The sequence below is a fragment of the Carassius gibelio genome, chromosome B3, assembly GCF_023724105.1.
Source record: "Carassius gibelio isolate Cgi1373 ecotype wild population from Czech Republic chromosome B3, carGib1.2-hapl.c, whole genome shotgun sequence".
In the NCBI taxonomy this organism is placed as follows: domain Eukaryota; kingdom Metazoa; phylum Chordata; class Actinopteri; order Cypriniformes; family Cyprinidae; genus Carassius; species Carassius gibelio.
Window position 1 is genome coordinate 16,474,254 of NC_068398.1, and position 21,575 is coordinate 16,495,828.

At 35.9% G+C, this 21,575-nt stretch overlaps 1 protein-coding gene across 1 annotated transcript; it reads left to right on the forward strand.

Moving 5' to 3' along the window:
* The first annotated feature begins 4,641 nt into the window (after positions 1 to 4,641).
* ramp2 (receptor (G protein-coupled) activity modifying protein 2) lies at positions 4,642 to 11,207 on the forward strand. Its single transcript, XM_052552982.1, has 6 exons — positions 4,642 to 4,803; positions 5,417 to 5,481; positions 6,039 to 6,096; positions 9,459 to 9,488; positions 9,667 to 9,829; positions 9,915 to 11,207. The coding sequence occupies exons 1-6, from the start codon at positions 4,749 to 4,751 to the stop codon at positions 10,159 to 10,161; spliced, it is 618 nt and encodes a 205-aa protein (XP_052408942.1). The 5' UTR covers positions 4,642 to 4,748; the 3' UTR covers positions 10,162 to 11,207.
* The last annotated feature ends 10,368 nt before the right edge of the window (positions 11,208 to 21,575 follow it).

A 21,575-nucleotide genomic window follows, 5' to 3' on the forward strand; every position in this document is an offset into this window, starting at 1 on the left:
ATATATTATAAAGTGTTGATGACATAAAAACATGGGACATATAAACCATTTAAGCAGTTGTATTTACTTTATAGCAAGATGCCTATTCATATAGCCTACGCATATGTACACGTGGATGTTAACGTATGTAGAGACAGAAGGCTCCTCCGCGCAAAGGGGCCTGGCTTGAGGATCCAATGCTTGTTGTTTTTGGACGTCTCCCTTGAGATCCGCAGCGCTTAGCATGTGCTGTTTTCCTCCAGAGAGCGAGCGAGGGCAGCGTGACAGAAGACACTGCCCTTCTCTGTAAGTCACACGTGACCAACGAGAACGCGCATCGCAGTTTAACAGTGTATGAATAGACCAATAAATGCTTTACACATTTACCGATCCCTGACACAGATTGGATCAGTAATTGGCTGTTACTATTATGTGAGCATCAATGACTGCTGTTGCCACTATTACTTTTTAAAAATATTTTATAATAAATCAATAAAAATAATAGTATAGCCATGGTATAGTAATGCTACAACTACAAATGCAATAATAATAAGTTAGGATTATGTTATATAATTTAAGAATACATCTCGTGTATAGCTTGATTTCGACAGATGATTTGATATTTATGAATCCACTAGGTGGCGACATGTAGCCATTTATTCCTCAGTCATATTTTTTTTTTTAGATAATTCACCCAAACGTCAGAAGTCTTACTCAATTTGCTCTAAACTTGTTTGGCTTTCTATCTTTAGTTAAACACACAGAGGAAGATATTAGGCAGAAGGACAATATCAGTTTTAGATTTTGTTTAAAAAATATATATTAAAGTGAATGGCGACTTTTTGTGTTTCACAAGCAAGGAAGTCATGTTTGGAACAACACAGGGATTTTCATATTATCATTTTTTTACATATCTACTGTATCTTGGACTATTTATTGCGTTTCCTCAATATCATCAAGCTGCAGGTGAAAGAACATGGAAATAATATTTGGTTTATTTTTACAGATTAATGACTTAAAGAAAAACACTTGGGAGTTTTTTGTTGTTGTTGCTTTCTTGATACTTTAACATAAAAGTGATACTTTTTAACAAAAAGTGTAGATGTAGACCAGTACACCAAAAATGATAATTGGCTCATCATTTACTCACCCTCATGTCAGTCCAAATCTATATGAATTCATTTTATTCTGTGGAACATAAAAGAAGATATTTTGAGAAACGTCTGAGTGTTTTTGTCCATAAAATGGCAGTCAGTTGTAACCTAAACTGTTTAGCTGACAACATTCTTCTGAGTAACTTCTTTTGTGATCCACAGAAGAAAGTAGTGCAAGTTTGGAACAACATGGGGGCGAGTAAATTATGATACAATCCATTTAACAAGGAAAAATATATTTTATTATATATGTTCTGTATCTTCTGTCTGTAGAACTGAGGTGGTTGTTGCAAAGCACTTCATCATGTGATAGACAGAGCTGGGTAGATTACTTAAGAATTGTAATCAATTACTGATTACAGATTACATGACAAAATTTGTAGTCTGTAATATAATCTCTTAGATTACACATTTTTGGTAATGTACTCTGATTACTTTTGGATTACATTTAGATTACATTTGTGCTAACCCTCATTTGATAGCACATATATTGAATTAGCCTAAGCTTGTACTATTTTGGCATATACAAAGAAAAAATATATTCCACAAAATATATTTAATTCACCAACAAGAGCCACAATTGCTTCTTTTTCAAGTTCAAAGTGTGGACAGTTAATACTTACAAAATACTAACATTAATGTGCCTTGCTGTTAGTGTTTGCTAGTAACAATGAAAAAAACTTAGAATTAATAACTTATAATTAAGTAAATTTGGAAAACAGCTACACTACAAAAAACAATATTGAAAAACAAAAACAATAATGAAATTCAAATCAAAATCACTGCCAGGTTAAATATTTAATCTAATAAAACACTAGAAGTGCATATGAATGTATCAGTGACATTTTTTGTTGTTGAAAAGACTAAAAAAGGAAGGGAAAAAAAGGAAATTTAAGAGAATCAATTACTTACAATTTATTACCATTGTGTAAATAAAATGTAATCCATACAAAAGTAACTGTAGTCTGTTTTAGAGTATTTTAAAAAGTAGTTTACTCTAATTACAAGTACTTGAGTTTTGGAATCTGATTACGTTATCCAGATTACATGTAATCCGTTACTACCCAGCTCTGGTGATAGATGGACTGACAACGCAATTTTTCCTCACACCCTTATCCCAGTATGGGCCCATCCTAACAGGGTTTTCTTAGGCCAGTCCAGTGTTTATCTTGGACCTCACAACAGAAGCAAACACACGCAGAAAGATAGACATAAGAGGGAGGTCTTATCTGTGGAAAGGTTTTAATTACGTGCAGTGCAAACCCTGGATGTTGGTTTTGGCACGTCAAATGAAGATTAGTATCAGCCGGTGTGTGAGGTACTGAGGGATGGGCTCTTTGCTCTGAGGCCCTGAGTTTAGAGGATGAAATGAAATATAGCAGAGACTGTGACATTTGACATGCTGTTGAACAACTCCAGATACAGAGGCTTTAAAGAGACAGTTCCAGGGGCTCCTTTTTTGTAAGTGAGTTTGGGGAAAAGCATGTGCTAAATGTAAAGGATGTAGAATGCTTAGACAAGCTTTCTTTTTGAGATTGATATTTGAATAAAAGGAATATCGGTTACATACTTTTTTATAGTATACATTTTTATGTTATGGCATCAGTGAACACACTAACATTTTCAAAAGGGGATTTTTGCAGTGTGTGGTGTGAAGAAAATGTTAAAAACCTAAAGAACATTTTCCATCTATAAAGAACCATTTGTACAGTGGAAAGTTTCTAAAGATTCCAGTAAAGAACTTTTATTTCTTTTAAGTGTACGTCTCATTTTACATTTTTATCAGATGAAAATAACAACAAACAAACAAAGACCAAAGTAATTTAAGACTATATTTTTATATTTCTAAAATATTTTTTTTTAACAGAGAGAGATTCATTGACATGGAGATTCAGTAAGATTCATTAGCCACACGTATGGATTGAGTAAGTTAATAATTTTTCTAAGGGATCCAGACTTTTTGAAGAATTCATTAAAAGAATTGACTTATAGGAGTAATTTGTTTCGTGAATCAGACTACAGGCTTTTGAAAGCAACTGACCTACTTTACATTCATGGACAATTGAATCACATTTTCTGTTCACAAACCTGAGCAGCGTGTGTTCCTATTGGGAAAAAAAAGTTTTTTGACTTTACTAAACTTTATTTTAGTGAACCGCAATATCAGTGTGACGATGTCATCCCTGTGTGATCCCAATTAAAATCAGCTTTTCTAATAATAATTATTGTAAAAACGGAAGTGTCCCAAACTGCTAAATAAACCCTGTGTTTTCTGTCCCGCTAACTTAATCTGCTTTATAAACAGAGCAAACCAATTAAGGGTGGAAAACAAGCCTCTCCTTACTAATGTGAATCAAATGTGGAAGTAATTTGGGTCCTTAGAACTTCACAAGGCACCAGACCAAGTCCAGCTGTGTAAGAGAGAGGGAATCGCCAGACCGTTGACTTACACATCTGTAGCTGTGTGTGAGAGTGTGTGTGTGTGTGTGTGCGTGTGTGTGTGGACAGAAACTCTAAGGGGATGATAGTTTCTCTTCTTGCATCACTCCTGAGCTGAACTGAGTGCACGCCAGTGGTGGTCATAGTGTACAGTACATGCGTCAATGGCAGTGGTGTAGCTCTGTGTACGTCAATAGCGAGGGTAGACACTCTGAGCCAATGCTCAGGGGGTGGATTTGTCATCAGACTTTATCTCTGCTGCACAGTTCACTCTCCTAAGCACCTGGGGTAAGACCCCCTGAAGGGCCCGATGAGGTTAACAGAATCCCTGCCAGAAACATGAAAAGAAACAGTCTGTTTGGAATGAGGCTGCTGACTCAACTCTATAATAATAAACACTCTGAAACCTACCACAGAAGCCAGTTCTTGTCTAATATTCTAAAGAAAGGTCTTATAGTTACAGTGGGATTATTTCATATTATACATGTATTTGGTTGTCCATGCAGAAGAACATGCAGGTTTGGGATTTTTGAACACACCCTATATTGGAATTGTACATAATTGATCATAAATAATTTATAATGTAATTAATAAGTGAAATATGTGTAAACAACAAATATAGAAAGCATCCCGAATAGCAGATTCCTCCATTTCCGCACTGGTTCCTGAGTAAATAGCAGCTGGTCTTACACCAAAACATCATACATCACGTCATCTACATATACTGTACTCTACATGATACACAAGTGAGCCAAACTAAAAGCAAAATCTGGCTAATGCTTTGTTAATTAAAAAATAAAAAGTGTACAGTGACAAACGCACATATTTTATATGACAGACAAAGAAACAGAAGATAGATAGATAGATAGATAGATAGATAGATAGATAGATAGATAGATAGATAGATAGATAGATAGATAGATAGATAGATAGATAGATAGATAGATAGTGACAGTGAAGATAATATGATGGAAATTTAGAGAGACAGATGATGACAACATTGGCACATAATAGACCGCCCGCCCTATAATGTCTCTCCATTCTCCATCAGAATCCACCACCCCTTTAAGGAAATGAGCACATCCTGTTGTTTTAATAGTCTTCCTGTTGAAGAGCTTGTGTTATGTGCAAGCTGAGGTGGACAGACGGATAGAACCACCACAGGATTAAAGCGTAATGGCATACATATCTATATCTACTTCGAAACCAGCAGGGACTCTTCTGTTTTGGGGTGAGTATCTAAGAATAAAAGCTTGGTTTAGTGTGCTTGAAAATTTAAGGCAATATCTAGAAGAAAAAACATTGTAATTTTAGACTAAACAAAGACTTCTTTAGCTATCTTGAATATTGTAAAAAATGTATATCTGAATTTTATGTGTTTTTAATTGATACTTCAAAATATTAATTCTGGTTTGATTATATATAAGAATATGTAGTGTGTGTATGTATGTATGTACACACACACACACACACACATTGAATTAGTCGTCAATACGTCAATAATTCTGTTATAATCTATTAATTTTAATAATTTCAAATGTAACTTTATCACCCTCATGACCACAAAGAAAATGTAAATTATACAGCTGACTTCTTTAAAATTACTATATGGTAGACACAGATAAATTAGACAGCTTCTGGGGAAATGACTGTCATAATTCAACTGGTCAGGACAAAGGGAGGATGTTCCATGCCTTTTTCTTCATCTACTCCCTTCCTGCATCTTTTTCCATGCGTGTCAATATTCCCCATACTGCTGGAATTTGCTTTCTTACAATGACAAATAAGTGTGTTTCTGAATATTAGTGTAATTCATTTAATTTTTTTTTTTTTTTCTATGATAGTCTGTCTGTGTCTCATGGTCTCAACACTGCATACCCTGGTACCAAATGAACAGAAACAAACTGTGGTGAGTTGTGTTAAAGGGTTAGTTCACACAAAAATGAAAATTCTGTCATTAATTACTCACCCCCTTGATGTTCCAAATCCAAAAAAGAGCTTTCTGACCCTGTACAGACAGCAATGCAACTGACATGTTCAAGGCCCAGAAAAGTAGTAAGGATATTGTTAAAATAGTCCATGTGACATCAGTGGTTCAACAGTAATTTTATGAAACTACGAGAATACTTTTTATGTGCCCTCTCACTGTCAAATGCTATTTGAGGACCATGTGTTGTAATCCTCTCTTGAAAACCCTTAGTAGTGGCCTTGATCATAGTAGATCACTTGCTGTCTATGCAGGATCAAAAAGCTCTCGGATTTCATCCAAAATATCTTAATTTGTATTCTGAAGGTGAACATAGACCTTGTGGCTTTGAAACGACATGAGGGTTAGTAATTAATGACAGAATTTTCATTTTCATACAGAACTATCCCTTTAAAATTTAATTCAGTTTGCTCTAAAAAGGTATTTTTGTCAAATATCCTCTGCATCTCATGATCATTTATTTTTATTCTGTGCTCTAGAGACAGACTACTTCAACCATGCCAACAAAAATTCAAACCACTGCAAACACCACAGCAGGTTAGTGATACAGCTGTGTAAATATGATAGACATGTCTGCTAATTTCTTTGTTTTTCTGAATTGTTTATCCAAATAAGCCCTACTGTGAGGACGTTTTCAATGTGGATTCAATTGAATACAGAGCAGCAATGAATAGCAGACAATCAGCGCTTTGAAAGGTTACTGCTACAAAGTTGTTGATAAAAGCTTTTGAAGAGAATGTTGTGTAGCAATTCTACATTGCGGTGAGAGATTTTGTTGACACTTTTGATCATTCTATGCAAAACTAGAGACTGTGGAACAAATAATAATCCAACTGCTTCAGTTTGAGATTTGAATACACACTGGGGACTGGAGAGATTTAGGAACCAAAAACAGAGACCAATTCTGCATGTTTCATATGTGTTTGGCCAATCAGCGTACACTGATAGCTCCAATAGAACTGTTTTAGCTACTTTTGGTTTGAACTAAAACCATTCCTAGTTCCTAGTTTATATATATAATCAAAAACTTTTAAAACGTGTACTACAATAAATGCTTTTTTGTAGAATTAATCTATTGGTACTGGTTTAAGACAGTCTCACATGGTCAACATGAGATCAACAAGCCCAAAAGTGTTACATAAACTGTTCCAGTCCTCCCTCGGCCCTGGATTCACTTCTTTCTCTTCCTTTGAAGTGAGTGAGCTGAGAGTTTGTTTCGATCACAGCTGGGCTCCAACCAAAGGTGCAGCCCTTCAAGCACAGATGGCAAACTCTGATTATATCGTTTCCCGAACTCGATCTGTTTAATATGACCCAGTTATTCTTAAAAGTGTCCGTTCAATCATACCGCCCTGCTCTGCACCTAAATGTTCACTTATGTTTCCTGTTTGGAAACAGATGCAAAAAATAAATCAGAACCACTGAGCCGACGAGGAATCTTACCTGAGAGAAATGGAGTGGTTCCTGAAGGGGAAGACCCGTTTGCAGATGTACATCAGCCCAGAAAAGAACCGCGCCACAGGGAAACAGTAATCTTTAAACACAACAGTGCTTTACATTCTAGAGTCAGGACTGGAACTGAGAACTGATTCTTATGAAGAAACAGTTCCATTTATACAAAAATACCAAAGGACTTTTATGAAGCTTGTGAAAATGTTCTTGAACATGCTTTCCTTGTTCTACAAAAATAATCTGACATTTCCACTACAAATCCCAACACCACTACTAAGGGTATGTTTACATGACAACAATGTACTAGCAACAGATAAGTTACTCCTTTGCCATTTTTGAAAACTTTTGCATATAGATGACAAATGTAAAAAAAAAAATATATATATCACAAGGACCTACAAAAAAAAAAAAATCTACAAATTCTGTATTATGGTTTTCAAGTGTTCACACATGCAAACAGCCTGAATACACAATAAGAATGTACATGGCAACACAGTAAATTTGCATCCCAAGGGTGTGCTTACACAACCTGTAAAGAGGGCCTACATGACCCCTTTCTGGGGCATGAAATCGTGGACATCTGAAAATGATCAGTGTTTTTCAAATGTTTCATTAGTGCTCATTAGTGTTTCTTCCCAAAATTACATTTCCAACTATGGGTCTGGCATGAATAATGCAGTGTTTTACTTTATTTTAATAATCATTTTGAAAACATTGTTGTATATTTTGTGCTTTTTCTAGGCTACATTGTTGTTGTGTAAATCGATACTGCAAAACTTACAGTAACAAATACGATTCCCAAACGAATTACTCTTATGAATCGGTTCTTTTAAATGAATCAAACTATACATTGAAAAATGTGCTACAAGTGACTTCGAAACCCCGAAAGTATGACTCTTTCTCGGTTTGTTTATGTCAATCAAATCCACACAACACGACCCATGTGGTCTCTATTCCTGAACTGGCAACGAACTGGTATGAAGTGGTTCTTTATCAGAACATTACACATAAGTAACGCCAGCTACTCCCCCCCCCCCCCCCCCATTTATTAATTGAAAACTCTCCTGTCCCCATGTTAAGAGAAATCGAGAGTAAGATGTTACTTTAGTTCAAAATGTGAAAATTAATTAAAACAATTAAAAGCAACTCAGAATATGACTCAAAGCTGTAATAAATAAATATGTTAAATAATACAAATATCCTTTATGTATTTAATCCTATTTTATTAACCAATTTGCTGCTGACCTTCGATGGTCCAATTCAACCATCAAAAATGACACAAGATAAACTTCTTCTTTTTTTATTTCTAAAGAGTGTTGAACTTTCGTCCTCTATGTTCTACTGTAGATGTGAATTTACATTTCCTTCATCATGAGCATTTTGGTGCAAACCAAAAATATAACTTTTTATATTAAACGCAAACAACCAAGCCCAGCCCAGATTTAAAAAGTAACGCGAAAGTAACATATTGCATTACTTTCAATAAAAAGTAACAAAGTAACGCAATTGGTTACTTTTTTTTTCAGGAAGTAACGCAATAGGCTATTGTAATGCCTTACTTTTAAAAGTAACTTTCCCCAACCCCGCTTATAAATCAGTCGGAAAGCAAGTAGATACTTTCATCAACTCTAAATTAGCAAGAGCTACCTACGATGTAGCACGAATAAGCCTTAACGTAAGTTGTTGATGAACATGAGTTTTATAATTAATGTTATTTAAAGTAAACAAATACACAAATTAGCACATTTGTCATTTGTCTAGTTTTTTTTTTTTCAGTTGATGACTGACTGGCAAAGAGAGAGAGAGAGTGAGTGTGTGTGTGTGTGAGAGAGAGAGAGAGAGAGAGAGGCGGACAGAGGTGGAGCAATATTATGTGGGAAAATTAAAGCGTTCTCGGTCAGCAGCTCTCTGAACATCTGGTAACCGTGACTGCACATGTGGTGACGGCGCATCACGCTTCCACCCTCGCGTCGCGTTTCCTGTTGTGCCTCGCGTTCTCCAAAAGTTCAGACACATTCAGCGGCGGGTTGAGAGCAGCTCGCCAGCGCTCGTTTGCTCTGATATGAGGGTATCGTTCAGCTTCTTAGGCGTCTTACTGTCCGTTATCTGTGGTAAGTGTGTGCGTGTGTGTGTGTGCGTCGATAGAAAACTTCAGCTCTCATTAATCTGAATTAGAGACTGTATACAAGTCCACCACAAATTGTTTAAAAGATGCAGATGACTCGGTCACAGACGATCTAATGGGATGAATGCTATAAGTCGTAGTTTTTCGTCCTCTTTTAACTGAAGCAAGTTATGCTTGTTATTATTTTTAATAATCAAAGACAGAGAGTTGCATTTAATTGCGACAAGTTTGGACACACCTTATGCACATTTTGCCTAATTATATTTACACAGTTGTGTATGTGTTTATGTTTGTATTTATTTGCGCTACTTATATTTTTTAGACCCTGGCTATGGAGCTGGAGGAACATTTGGTATGTATTTGCTATCATATAAAAAGTTTATGTTAATGAACTAAGATAATTAATTACTGTAGGTATCAGCTTGACTGGGACACTTAAGATGAACAGAAAAGTCCATTATACATGACGGGATGAATCACATCAACCTATGTCGAAGTTCATGAATTATTTCATTTTGTTTACATCATAGGCAGTAGTAACAGGAGCATCTGTGAGCCATATTGTTCAATTTGCGTGAACTATACAGCTCAACAATGCTATGAATTGCTGGTGGAACTGTGTGAATATCATTTTCATGATGATATGGGGTCCATGAACAGTACCGACTGGTGTTCATTGGAAAAAGTTAAAAGGTACATTCCAAGGATTCGTTATCATAATACTAAATGTGTTTGATAGTAGTTGCTGACTCTTTTTCTCCATCTGTCTCTCTGGCAGTGCATACAACAAATTCAGTGTGTGTACGGAGTCTTTTGCTGAAAGTCTGCTGCTTCCCTGGCCGAATCAGTTGGTTGAACATTTATTTGTGAAAATCCACACCACCTATTTTCAAGATTGCCCCACAGAGGCACTGAGAGACCCCCCTCCCAACATCATCCTTGCCCTTGTCATGACCCCCATATGCCTAATCCCTGTTATGGTGGTCCTAGTTGTTCTCAAGTCTAAAAATGGAGACAGGTCCTAGACTCCTAGGTTTCGTCTTCATCCGAGATGGTATCCCACCCAGGGATAATGTCCTGACTCGACGCTCTCCAGTAAATGTGCACCTGTCTCCAGGATTGACTAAACCAGGATGGAGGATGAGCATTTGTTCTGGGGGTGATCTCTTACTGGAAAATATAACTGTAGTTCAGTGAAATAACTGTTGGTTAGAAATGTATATTTATCATTAACAGACAGCTAATGTGCATTACAGATATTTCGCAGCATTATTATCTCCAAATGCGTTTTGTTGTCTTCAGGATTTATAATCCAGTGAAATGTGAAATGGCAATGGAAAAATATTACTTTGAAGTATTCAGACAAATTGTGCAGAACAATGCAGAACCACAAACTCATTTGAGTGTCCACTTTATGCACTGTAATCTCTAACCCATGTTTTAATGAAGATTTTGATGTTAGTTAGGTGACAAGAGCTGTTTAGCTGACGCTTAGTATATTTTCTATTTTGACACGTCATAACAATTGACTTTTTAAATGTATTATGACAGCTATTGAGGAATTAAGCATAAATGATTCAATCTGAATGCATGACAAAACAAAGCCGACTGAAAGCCACCCATTTCAATAGGCAGCTTATTAAATAACTGTTTATTTATATAAGTTAACGACATACAGGTGCCTCGGAAAAGTAAACTTTTAAGAGTGAAGGCAATGTCAGAATATGGAAATTTATTGTAATGTCCACTTGCATTGTTCATTTTAATATTACTGTGCCCCTCAAACAGAACTGCAGTGTATACTTTGCTTACTATATAATTACTGTATCAGTGTAGTCACATGAAAGAGAATGGCATTAGTTTGTGTTTTATAATAATTTCAGTAATTGATTATGAAGGATGAGTCTTATATTGAGACAAAACATTTTTCAAGCTTATGTCTGCAGATTGTTCTTTTCTTTTTTTTTATAGACCAACTATTTTAAGAGCCTGTGAACTATTTTACAATTTTATACTTCACCTCCTACTTTAATTTGACATGTTATTAAATAATTAAACCATGTTATATTAATATTAGAGTCTGTTGTTGTGATTTGTTGTAAAAGCGTCCTTGTTTTTTGATTTTCTGTGTTAAGAATATATCATATTTTGTCGTGCATCTTAACATAGAAAAGGTTGATACATGTTACTTGCTCGTCTGTGACAGAGAGCTCAAATATTCAAGCTCAAAATACCCCTCACACTTCAGTCAGAGGGGTGGATGTCCGATCTAAGAGCGGAAAATGGTGGGATAGTGAGTGAAAATGTTCCAGTGAACTCTATTAAAGTCAATTAAAACGGTAAGATCTTATTTGTTTATAGCATGAACCACTGAAATAATAATTTTAAAAAAACACTTAAACCATACTAAACTGGTTTAATGTGGTCTTCCAGGCAGACTGGCCAGCAATCCAAAACGTTAAACTTGAACTAGTTTAAGATGTGTTTTCAAACCACTGGCTGCCTTAACTCTGTACAACATTTCGTGGGTGTGAGTCTCTTCCACTGTAAAACACACACACAAAGTCTTGAGTGAAACCTTGTGTTTGTGGGGACTCAGTTTGGCAGGGTGTGGTGGGAACGAGAGTAATAACCCTCCTCCTCCTTTGTCTCGTTCTTCGGCTGCTCTCCTCCAGGCTCAGGTCAGGCCTTCCATAGGCACAGCCCTCCTCCAGCAGCTCATCCAATCCGGGGTCAGTCTCACAGGTCCCGAGGGAGAGGACACACCTCACATCTTAACCATTCAGCCATTCACAGCTGGCCAGATGCTGCAGGCCTTCAGTGCTGCCAGATCTCACTGTCAGATCCCCGGCACTGATCCAAAACACAGATGCACATCTGTACCCACCCCTGGCCAGCGACTTATGCAATCAAGAGCTTACAGTTGCATTGTACAACCCTACTTATGAGCTCCTGACAGACCCGTTTTATTCCTATAACACACCTTTATTTTTACACACGGAATTCACATTACGGATACATTGATCAGCCTATATAAAAAGTACCTAATTTGAATGCGTTTCCAAGTACCCTTTACAATAAATTTTGACTGTCCTGGATTGAAGTTATGAACACTATTTTGTTTATTCATGTTTCTGTTTCAAACTTTTTTTAATAAAAACTTTTTAAGTTCAGTGGACTGACAGGAAGGGAACGGATGTTGGAAAGGTTTTATGTGATATTGCTGCCACCCAGTGGTTAAGTTATTTAAAAGCTTGTGAGATATTTATTCATATTTATTATTAAACTATTTCTCTCTCAGTGTCAGTTTGCGCTGTTGTTGATTTTTGTGCACTCACTGTTTCCCTCTTAGAATGGTTGAAGTTTACCTGCAAGAAACAGAAAGAGAACAAAGTTAATTTAGAGAAGGACACCGTAGAACAGCCAACATAATTTGATAGAACTGATGATAATTCCAAATCATAAATTTATTTATTTCGCGTACTTATTTTTGATTATGATAAGGATGATGATGTGGCTTACCAAAAGAAGAAACATTCATTTTCTTTGAGGCAACACAACAAGTAGTTTGGGGAGGAAAAATAAACATGTCTGTAAAATACTGATGAATTTACTTAATTTAATATATTTCATATAAATATGCTAAGATATGAAAAATGTTCAGTATTTCTTACTCTATGACTAATTTAGTTGACAAAGAATGCAAAACCAAGTGCAGTTTAAAGAAATAAGGAAACGAATTCAAAGCGTAAACATGATGATGACTTGAGCATACAGCCCACAAATATTGGCACCCTTGGCAAATATGATCAAATAAGGCTGTGAAAATTAATCTGCATTGTTAATCCTTTTGATGTTTTATTTGAAAAATCCACAAAAATGTATCCTTTCATTGGATAATAAGAATTTAAAATGGGGGGAAATATCATTATGAAATAAATGTTTTTCTCTCATACACATTGGCCACAATTAAGGACACCCTTTTATTGAATTATTTTTTAAACCTCCATCTGCCAGTTTAACAGCTCAAAACTGTCTCCTATAATGCCTGATGAGGTTAGAGAACACCTCACAAGAGATCAGAGACCATTCCTTCATCCAGAATCACTCCAGACCCTTCAGATTCCCAGCTTCTCCTCTTCAGTTCACTCCTCTCAGTTTCTATAGGGCTTAGGTCAGAGGACTGGAATGGCTGTAGCAGAAGCTTGGTTTTGAGCTCAGTGACCCATTTCGGTGTTGTTTTTGAGGTTTGTGTTTGGATTATTGTACGGTTGCATGATCTAAACATGGCCCATTATAAGATTTCTAACAGAGTCAGTCACTTTTAGATTTTTTTATCTGTTGGTATTTAATAGAATCCATAATGCCATGTGTCTAAACAAGATGTCCAGGACCCCCAGCAGAAATATAGGCCCACAAAATAAAAAAAAACAGCTGTATATTTCATTGTACACATGGGGTACTTTTTATCCCTGTGTTCACCAAACCCATCTTGAGTGTTTACTGCAAAAAAAGCTCATTTTTAGTTTCATCTGATCATAGAAGCCAGTCCCATTTGAAGTTCCAGTCATGTCTGATAACTGAATTTGCTTTAGTTTGTTTTTGGATGAGCTAGGAGAATTTTTCTTGAAACCCTCCCAAACAACATGTGGTGATGTACGTTCTGTTTGACATTTTTTTTAAAGGTTTTCTGAACCAGAAACTCAATCATGTGAAGCTCAATCATCTTTTGCTGCACATCAGAAATATATTCTTTGGTTTTTCTGATTGTGATGGATGATTAAGGGCATTTGGGCTTTGTTTTCCCTCCTCTTTATATTTCTGTGAAACAGGAAGCAATGGCTGGATAATTTCATGTTTATAATCATGCTGGAGTGCTCAAAATTGTGAATATGAATGGGAATATACTTCAGAGATATTTTACTCATAAGAATTTCTAGGGGTGCCAATAATTGTGTTCAACGAGTATTTGAGAAAAACATTAATTTCATAATGATATTTCCCCTCCGTTTTAAATTCTTATTATCCAATGAAAGGATACGTTCTTGTGAATTTTTTAAATAAATAAAAAAAGGATTAACAATGCAGATGAATTTTCACAGCCTTTTTGATCATATTTGCCAAGGGTGCCAATATTTGTGGGCATGACTGTAACATGAACATGAATCACATGAACAAAAACCTGAACATAAACAATACACAACAAACATGACAAACGTGAGGGCTCAGATACATGGACACACATGACAATAACAAACAGTGAAAAGATGAAACTGAAAATAAGACATCAGACAACAGATCAATGAATTAAAAGATGTGAAAACATGAAGAGAAACAAAACAGGTACCTAAATTAATAATTAATAATGCAAAAAGTATTCCAGAGTACTTTATATCAACAAAGGGACTTCTGTGCTTACAGTGCAAAGACAGAGCCACTTCCCAAAGGGGGGTGTAATGCTCTACTGTTACATTTACTTCAGTAACTGTTTGAAGAGTATGTGTATGTCCATTTACCAAATGAACAGAAACATTGTGGTGAGTTGTGTTTACATTTTCCTGATAAATATAGATATATATATTTTATATGATACCATCACTGTACGATGGTACTGTGCCAATAGTGCATTTTAATGTGTTTATTTAAAAAAAAAAAAAATTAGCAGTGATTTCAGCACTTTATTGTATTTGTGAACATAATGGGCAGAAAACATTCTTAATGTAACACGTGTAAAGTTTAGTACATTACTAACCTGTGGCACCATTTCCAACAAAAGAAGAAACTAAGACTGCAAGTCTCATCGAACTGCAAACTTGTAAAGGAAGAAAAGAAAAATAGCACATAAAAGACTTCACATAATAACCTGAAAACAAAGCTTAGAGACATTTACAGAAGGAGTTCTCATCCTTTTTTTTTTTTTTTTTTTTTTTTTTTTTTGCCTTTGTGTTCCCATGTTGGCAAAGCCTTAGAATCTGTTAAATACTTATAAAAAATAAAACCAAAATCAAACTACTGACTGGTTGTACAAGAAACATAAACCTCTCACTTACTCTAATGATGTGAGGAGTAAATTATTTATTTGACTATAAAACAATCATACAACTAATTTTCACCATTACAACATTTTTCTTTCATACTAAAATAAAGACTAAAATAAGTTTTTATTTTTATTTTTTACTATTCTTCTAGCTGGAAGTCACTTTAGACACAAGATATTAAAATCAATACATTAATACCTATGATCATGTTTAAAGTCTTCTTCAGTTTGAGTGGATATACTCATACTGGCCTGACTGCAGTTGGGACATCCCTCTAAGTACACAATCTCTTTCCAAAATCTATCAAAGCAAATAAAGATAATTCACTTATGTAATAAAGATGGGAAAAAACATAATTATGAAAGCTTGTAAAACTAGAACTAAATGCTCTGATACAAAGTAAATTGGATGCATGTTTTGAAAATCATTGGATGAGAGGTTTGAAGAGGGCGGGGCATATGGAAGGCCTGATTTGATACATAAGATGTAGCTATCTCTGTTTACACCAATAGATGGCAGCAATACTTCTGAAATGCTTTGAAAAACTGTATTTGTTTATTAGTGTTTTTCTTTGTGGCTGTATATTATATTTGATTGCTTTTCATTTTTTAAATAATACAAAAATATGCAGCCAATTTAATTATTCGTTTTATTTAAAAGAACAATCATATAACCTGCAGCACCTCAACACTTCAGCAATGCACAGCCAGTGTTGTAACAAACTAAAAAGCCGAAGAATGCTGTTATTAAATGAAGCACTGACCAAGGTATTTAAGGGAGCTTAGAGTTCAGTGTTTCACTGTGTCAAACTAGACTGTTGTTGATACAAGTCATTACCCATAGAGAGGGCCAGAGTGTTGTCAGCTCCGCTGGTGTGAAATGTGGTCTGGCCTGAGGTGAGCCAGTGTATTTCATTTGGACAATGACCATGGCGTTGTGGTTTCAGACAGGCAGCAGTGGTCAGAGGGGGAGGGTGGGATGCCACATTGTGAAAATGTCTTTCACCAATGGCATGCTAGGAACTGTTTGTTGATCACCATAGTGTTACACAATATGTCTTCCCACCCTTGTGATGTGAGAGCAGAAGAAAAAACAAACAGCAGAGGCTATGATCACAAAATCTGCACTTTTCAATGAACAGATTCTATGGAAAACAAAACATTCTTATGTATTAACAGATATTTTAATATCTAAATGTGTAAAATTAACCATAAACAAATGTTTTTTTTTTTTTTTTAATATGATCACTGCTGCCTTTTCTCTTGTAGTGAAGAGTTTAGTCAAGATGCTTCTGACGTTTATCACAGTTTCCCTCTAAGAATGGTTGAATTTTACCTGCAAAAACATGTAAATGCCTGCAGACATTTTGCTTTTGTAATTATATGTTATTATGCCACTGTAGCTAATGCAGCTGCAGCTGTCCTATGAATCACAATTTAGTTATAATACCAGCTCAAAAGCATATCTGAAAAAGAGAGAGAGAGAAAAAAATGCAGTGCACAATTCAAAAGTTAGGAGTCATTTTTTAAATGTTTTTGAAGCCTTTTATGCTCACCGAGGTTGCATTCATTTGTTCATAAATAAAGTAAAAACTGTAATATTGTAAAATATAATTACAATTTAAAACAGCAGTTTTCTATTTTACTATATGTGAGATGTAATTCATTCCTGTGATGCAAAGCTGCATCATAATTACAATCTTCAGTGTCACATGATCCTTCAGAAATCATACTAATATGCTGATTAGCTGCTCAATGAATATTTATTATTCTTATCATCAACATTTTCATGATTATTTGATGAACAGAAAATTTCAAATAATTTATTTGAAATAGTAATTTTTCACTCATTTAATGCATTCTTGCTCAATACAATTAAAGTTTGATTAATTTAAACATTTTATTTTTAGGCTGTAAAATATGGCTGCTTTTTATGCTTTATTTTAGTCTGCTTTTATTTAAAATCATGAACAATCAGTCAAGCTAAAACTACTTGGACAAGAAGTGACTCTTTTTTTTCTGAACACCTCATATGAATGCATCTCTTACTAAAATGTCTGTGTGTTGAATGCTGGATAGAAACTCACATGAAATCACTTTTATTGTCCAGTCAGTTACTGGTATTGTACTAAAATCTTCAGGGAAATGTATTCAGAACCTCTGAAATCCTAAGAACAGAACATCCTCATGACTAAGTCTTTTGCCTTCGGGCCATCTCAGTTCCTGTAAACCATCAACATACACAACAGTTTCTTTTTGCTGTTCTTTGAGAAGATGGGGTTATCATACATCAAGGGTTAAGAAAGTTAATGAAGTGTCAGGAGCAGTGATTTAACTAGAGAACAATTTTCCACCTTTAGCAGCCAGAGCTCATCGTAAGAGACATCAAACAATGTCAAACGCACCCAAGCATGAACTCTGAGACCGTTTACATATTTTTTTAAGATTCCCTCTTCAAGACGGACAGATCAGTGAAAACCACAAAATGAGTAATGAAAGGATCTCTGTGTTACTTACAGTAAGCTAGCACAAATGGGAACAATAACAGACATGCTGAACGCATGATGACGTGCTCATGTACTGTAGTTGAGCGGCACTGAAAGTCATCATCTTTGTCATATATTATGTGGCTTGTATCACTATTGATCCTGTAATTTGATTGGTCAAGCAGCTTTATTGGCCACTCACATAAAATGCATTTTTGCATTTAAAAATGCACAGTACTGTTTTTAGAAAGATGTGTCAGAAGCTGAAAATGGTGCATTCAAACTCTCTTGGGAAGATTGTATTTACATGTTGGAATATCATAATTCTGATGTCAAGTGATTTCTTTGGTCAAAGCAAGAAAAAAAATCTGCAAAAGTTTTTTTTTTTTTAACTCTACTGCTACAAAATCATCAGTGAATTGCAGTGCTTTTTTATTTTTTATTGGTGGGTAAAAAAATCCAAACTTGCCCAATTTTGTCTGAGCTTAATGCAAAATTAATCCTATAAGTCATTATATCTGAACAGTTTTTTTGCATATCGGTATGGCAAATTGCATACAGCCTAATCCTTAGCAGAAACACGATATTGCTTAATCAGGAATGACTGCCTTCTATGGAGGCTGACCACATTGTTTTCCGACATAAGAATGTTTCCTGTTAATGGAATTATTTTTTGTCTTTCTGTTTTGGTCTCCATCTGATGCGAGCATATTTACACGTCGTCTGAGAGCTCAAGCAGAAACTTACACTATTATTTTGACTAGACCGTGTTTGCTCCAGCGTGAGAAGCCAGAGGAAGTGTAGGTGATCTGCGTCTGGTTTACCACTGCAGGGCTGCTGCCCTCAGCCCGTCTGGCGGAGGCCGCTTTTTCGTGGCCAGTCGAATGTTGTAATTGAGAGTGTGGAGATGGCAGAGATCCAACTAGAGGAAACAGTCGATCTTCTCAATGCATCCCTGCAGTCATGAGTCACCTCCCACAACATCTTATACAAACAGGCCACCTATGTTTTCCTCAGTGGAGCTCGCTGTTGAGGCCTCGGAGAAAGCTCTCTATGTTCAGACCCTCAGATGGGCCTTCCCTTCCTGTGTCTGCTCCTTCCTTCTGTTTTGGTCTGGGACGTGTTCATGCATTACCTTCAATTAGAAGGGTTTAGTAACAGGACAGAAAAGCCATGAGGCTCATGGAGCTAATTTTATTGAAAAGACAAATGTAGTTGTAATTTACTTCAAGCTTATGTATATAGTGCATTAGAAAGTATTCTGATTTGATACTTCAAGAAATGTCTAAAAGCTCTATTACCACATGTTGTTCATTACTACTGCAAAAAAAATTTGACTTGCCCCTCAGTTTGTAAAAATAATAATTAAAAAAATAAATAAATCATGTATAGTCGAGTCATTTAGACCTTGTTTCAAAGCAGATTTGCAATCTTAAGCAAAGCTAAAACCAGAATCAATATCAGGCTGAAGGCTCATTAACTCTAAAACCCTCCACCTTCCCCAGCTCCACCTATGTATCTGCCATGGGCTATTATACTATTTTTGCAGCAGCAGTATGTCTTAAATACTCACAGCACTGTATTGGCGTATACATTGGCAGTAGCAAGTTGCTGTACTTGATTTGCAGCAGCAGCAATAATCTAAAACAACAGCAATAACCAACAGCAGCAGTAATTCAGCAGCAGCATAGCACGTTTATTCCACTGAGACCAAATACATTAACATTGCCATGTCTATTACTACGCTAAAACCTTGTGAGAGTTGTTATAATAGAACTGCCATTTCTATTGTTCACAAGAACATACAAATAATATTAGGATGTAATATAAGGTATTAGTAAAGCGATCATTTATATTGCATTAAATACCCATGCTTGAGTGACTGTCCTCTGTCCTGTAGGCATGTTCAGTGGTGTTCAAAGAAAGTATCCTGAGACCGCATGTTAAACCATTCAACTGACAAGCTAACTGTCTCCAGATGTCATGTTTTAGGTTTACGGGATGGAATATTTTAATGAGGTTGTGCAACATTGTATAATGGTGTAAATTATCCCTCAATCCATAGCAATAGTCAAATTGTGTATTAGCTTGTGTAATTAGATTGTGCCAGACTTTTACAAGGAGTTTAAGAACACCATAAAACAAGAAAATAGTAGAGACTCACCTGTTGTTGACCTTTTTTACCTATGAAAGCTGTCCAAAAGCACACTATTCCTGTTAACCTGTAAACCTGTAAACAGGCTCTTCTTGTAAACAAAATCAGCGGGGGAAATTGCAGCTTACTTTGGTATTTTCAGCCAAATGTCACTGTTGTGATCTTCATTTTCGGTGGACAATGCCAAAAGCACAGGCCAGTGCCTCTGAGCATACAATCATCTCTTTGAGTTTTGGAGAATGCTGGCTGTAAATGTATGCATCCCTGAATATAAACATAATATAGTATAGTTACCCTGCCATGCAATTAAGTAATTTACACACAATAAATCATGAGGAACATTCCAGTGACTGTGAAGGTCTCCAACTAAGCATGATATGTATGATTCAGATATATATAAATATTTTGAGGGTTTTTTTTTTTTGGAATAATGTTTCAGTAATTAAAAAATGAGCTTATAAATCCATTGCTTTATGAAAATGATTGCAAAACTTTTTGCAAAAATGGTTTCTCCACTGTCATCTGCAATGACCATTCATTAATTGTGGAAACAGGCTGGGACAGCGACCATTAATGAAGACAGAAATAGTGAGCAGTGTTTCACTGTAAAAACACTTATAAGCTGTAAAGTTCCATTGCAAATGAAATGTTTTTGTGGTTGTTTGCTCCAAAATCGCCATGTTTGGATGAATATTAAATGTTACTACCAATCAAAAAGACCACTATTCTCATTTCTTACAGATGAGACATTTTCCGATGTTCCATTAACATCCTCGCGTTTGTTTTGATGACTGTCTAGTCAGAGTTGAATGGAAAATTAAGACAGAAGCTTATGTCATAATTCCACCATATGTACAGGAATGAGGGAATGGTTTGAAGTGGATGTGTGTCAGTTACAGTGCTTCATTAAACCATAGTTCTCCCAAAAGGAAAATCCCCTTTTAAATTCTCCACTATGCATTTTTGCAGCCAAAACAAATGCTGCTTTTCAAGAGCCCTCTATTGATCAGACCCCTGGCAGAACCTTCCAGACACATTCACTGAGCTCCTCTCATTCTCAACGCAGTGCTGGAGAGGACACAATAAGTAAAGCATAACAAGAGTAAAAAGGATTTTTAAAGAGAAGAACAGGTCTGTTCTGATAAATAAATATTATATTATATAATAATAAGGAGTATGACATGGACTGCATTAAATACTTGTTTACCTTGCAACAAAAACACAGTGCAGTCAATATTTGGATAGCATGAAACCAGTACAATTCAACTGAGTATGCTGAGCTGTTTTGGTTTGGTGTTGGGTTGCAACACTCTGTGTCCTCCACACTTTCTGTATACCTTTAACCATTTATTTTACACAATTTTATGTTGCTCCATCAATGTTCAATTAGCAAAACATTAATTAATTCTGATATCATACCCAAAGTCTTATATTTTGGGACGAACAAATAAATAAATAAACTTTCTGTCAAGAATACCAGTAGCCCCATTGAACCCCCCACACACAAAATGCCATTTGAACCACCTGTAAACAGCGACTCACATTCCTTATTTGCCACAAAGCATTTTCCCTGTCTATTAAAAAGCAGCATGAAGGGTGGTGTTTGGGGGAGTTTACAGAAGCAAGACCTGAAGGAGAGCGGGGTGTGGCCACATCTGCGGCGCTCTCATCTCCTCCAGGGGTGTGTCTGTGGTACTGTGGCCTCGGCACACGTGGGCCGGAGCGACGAGAGAGAGCAGGGACGATAGTTTTACACAGCCC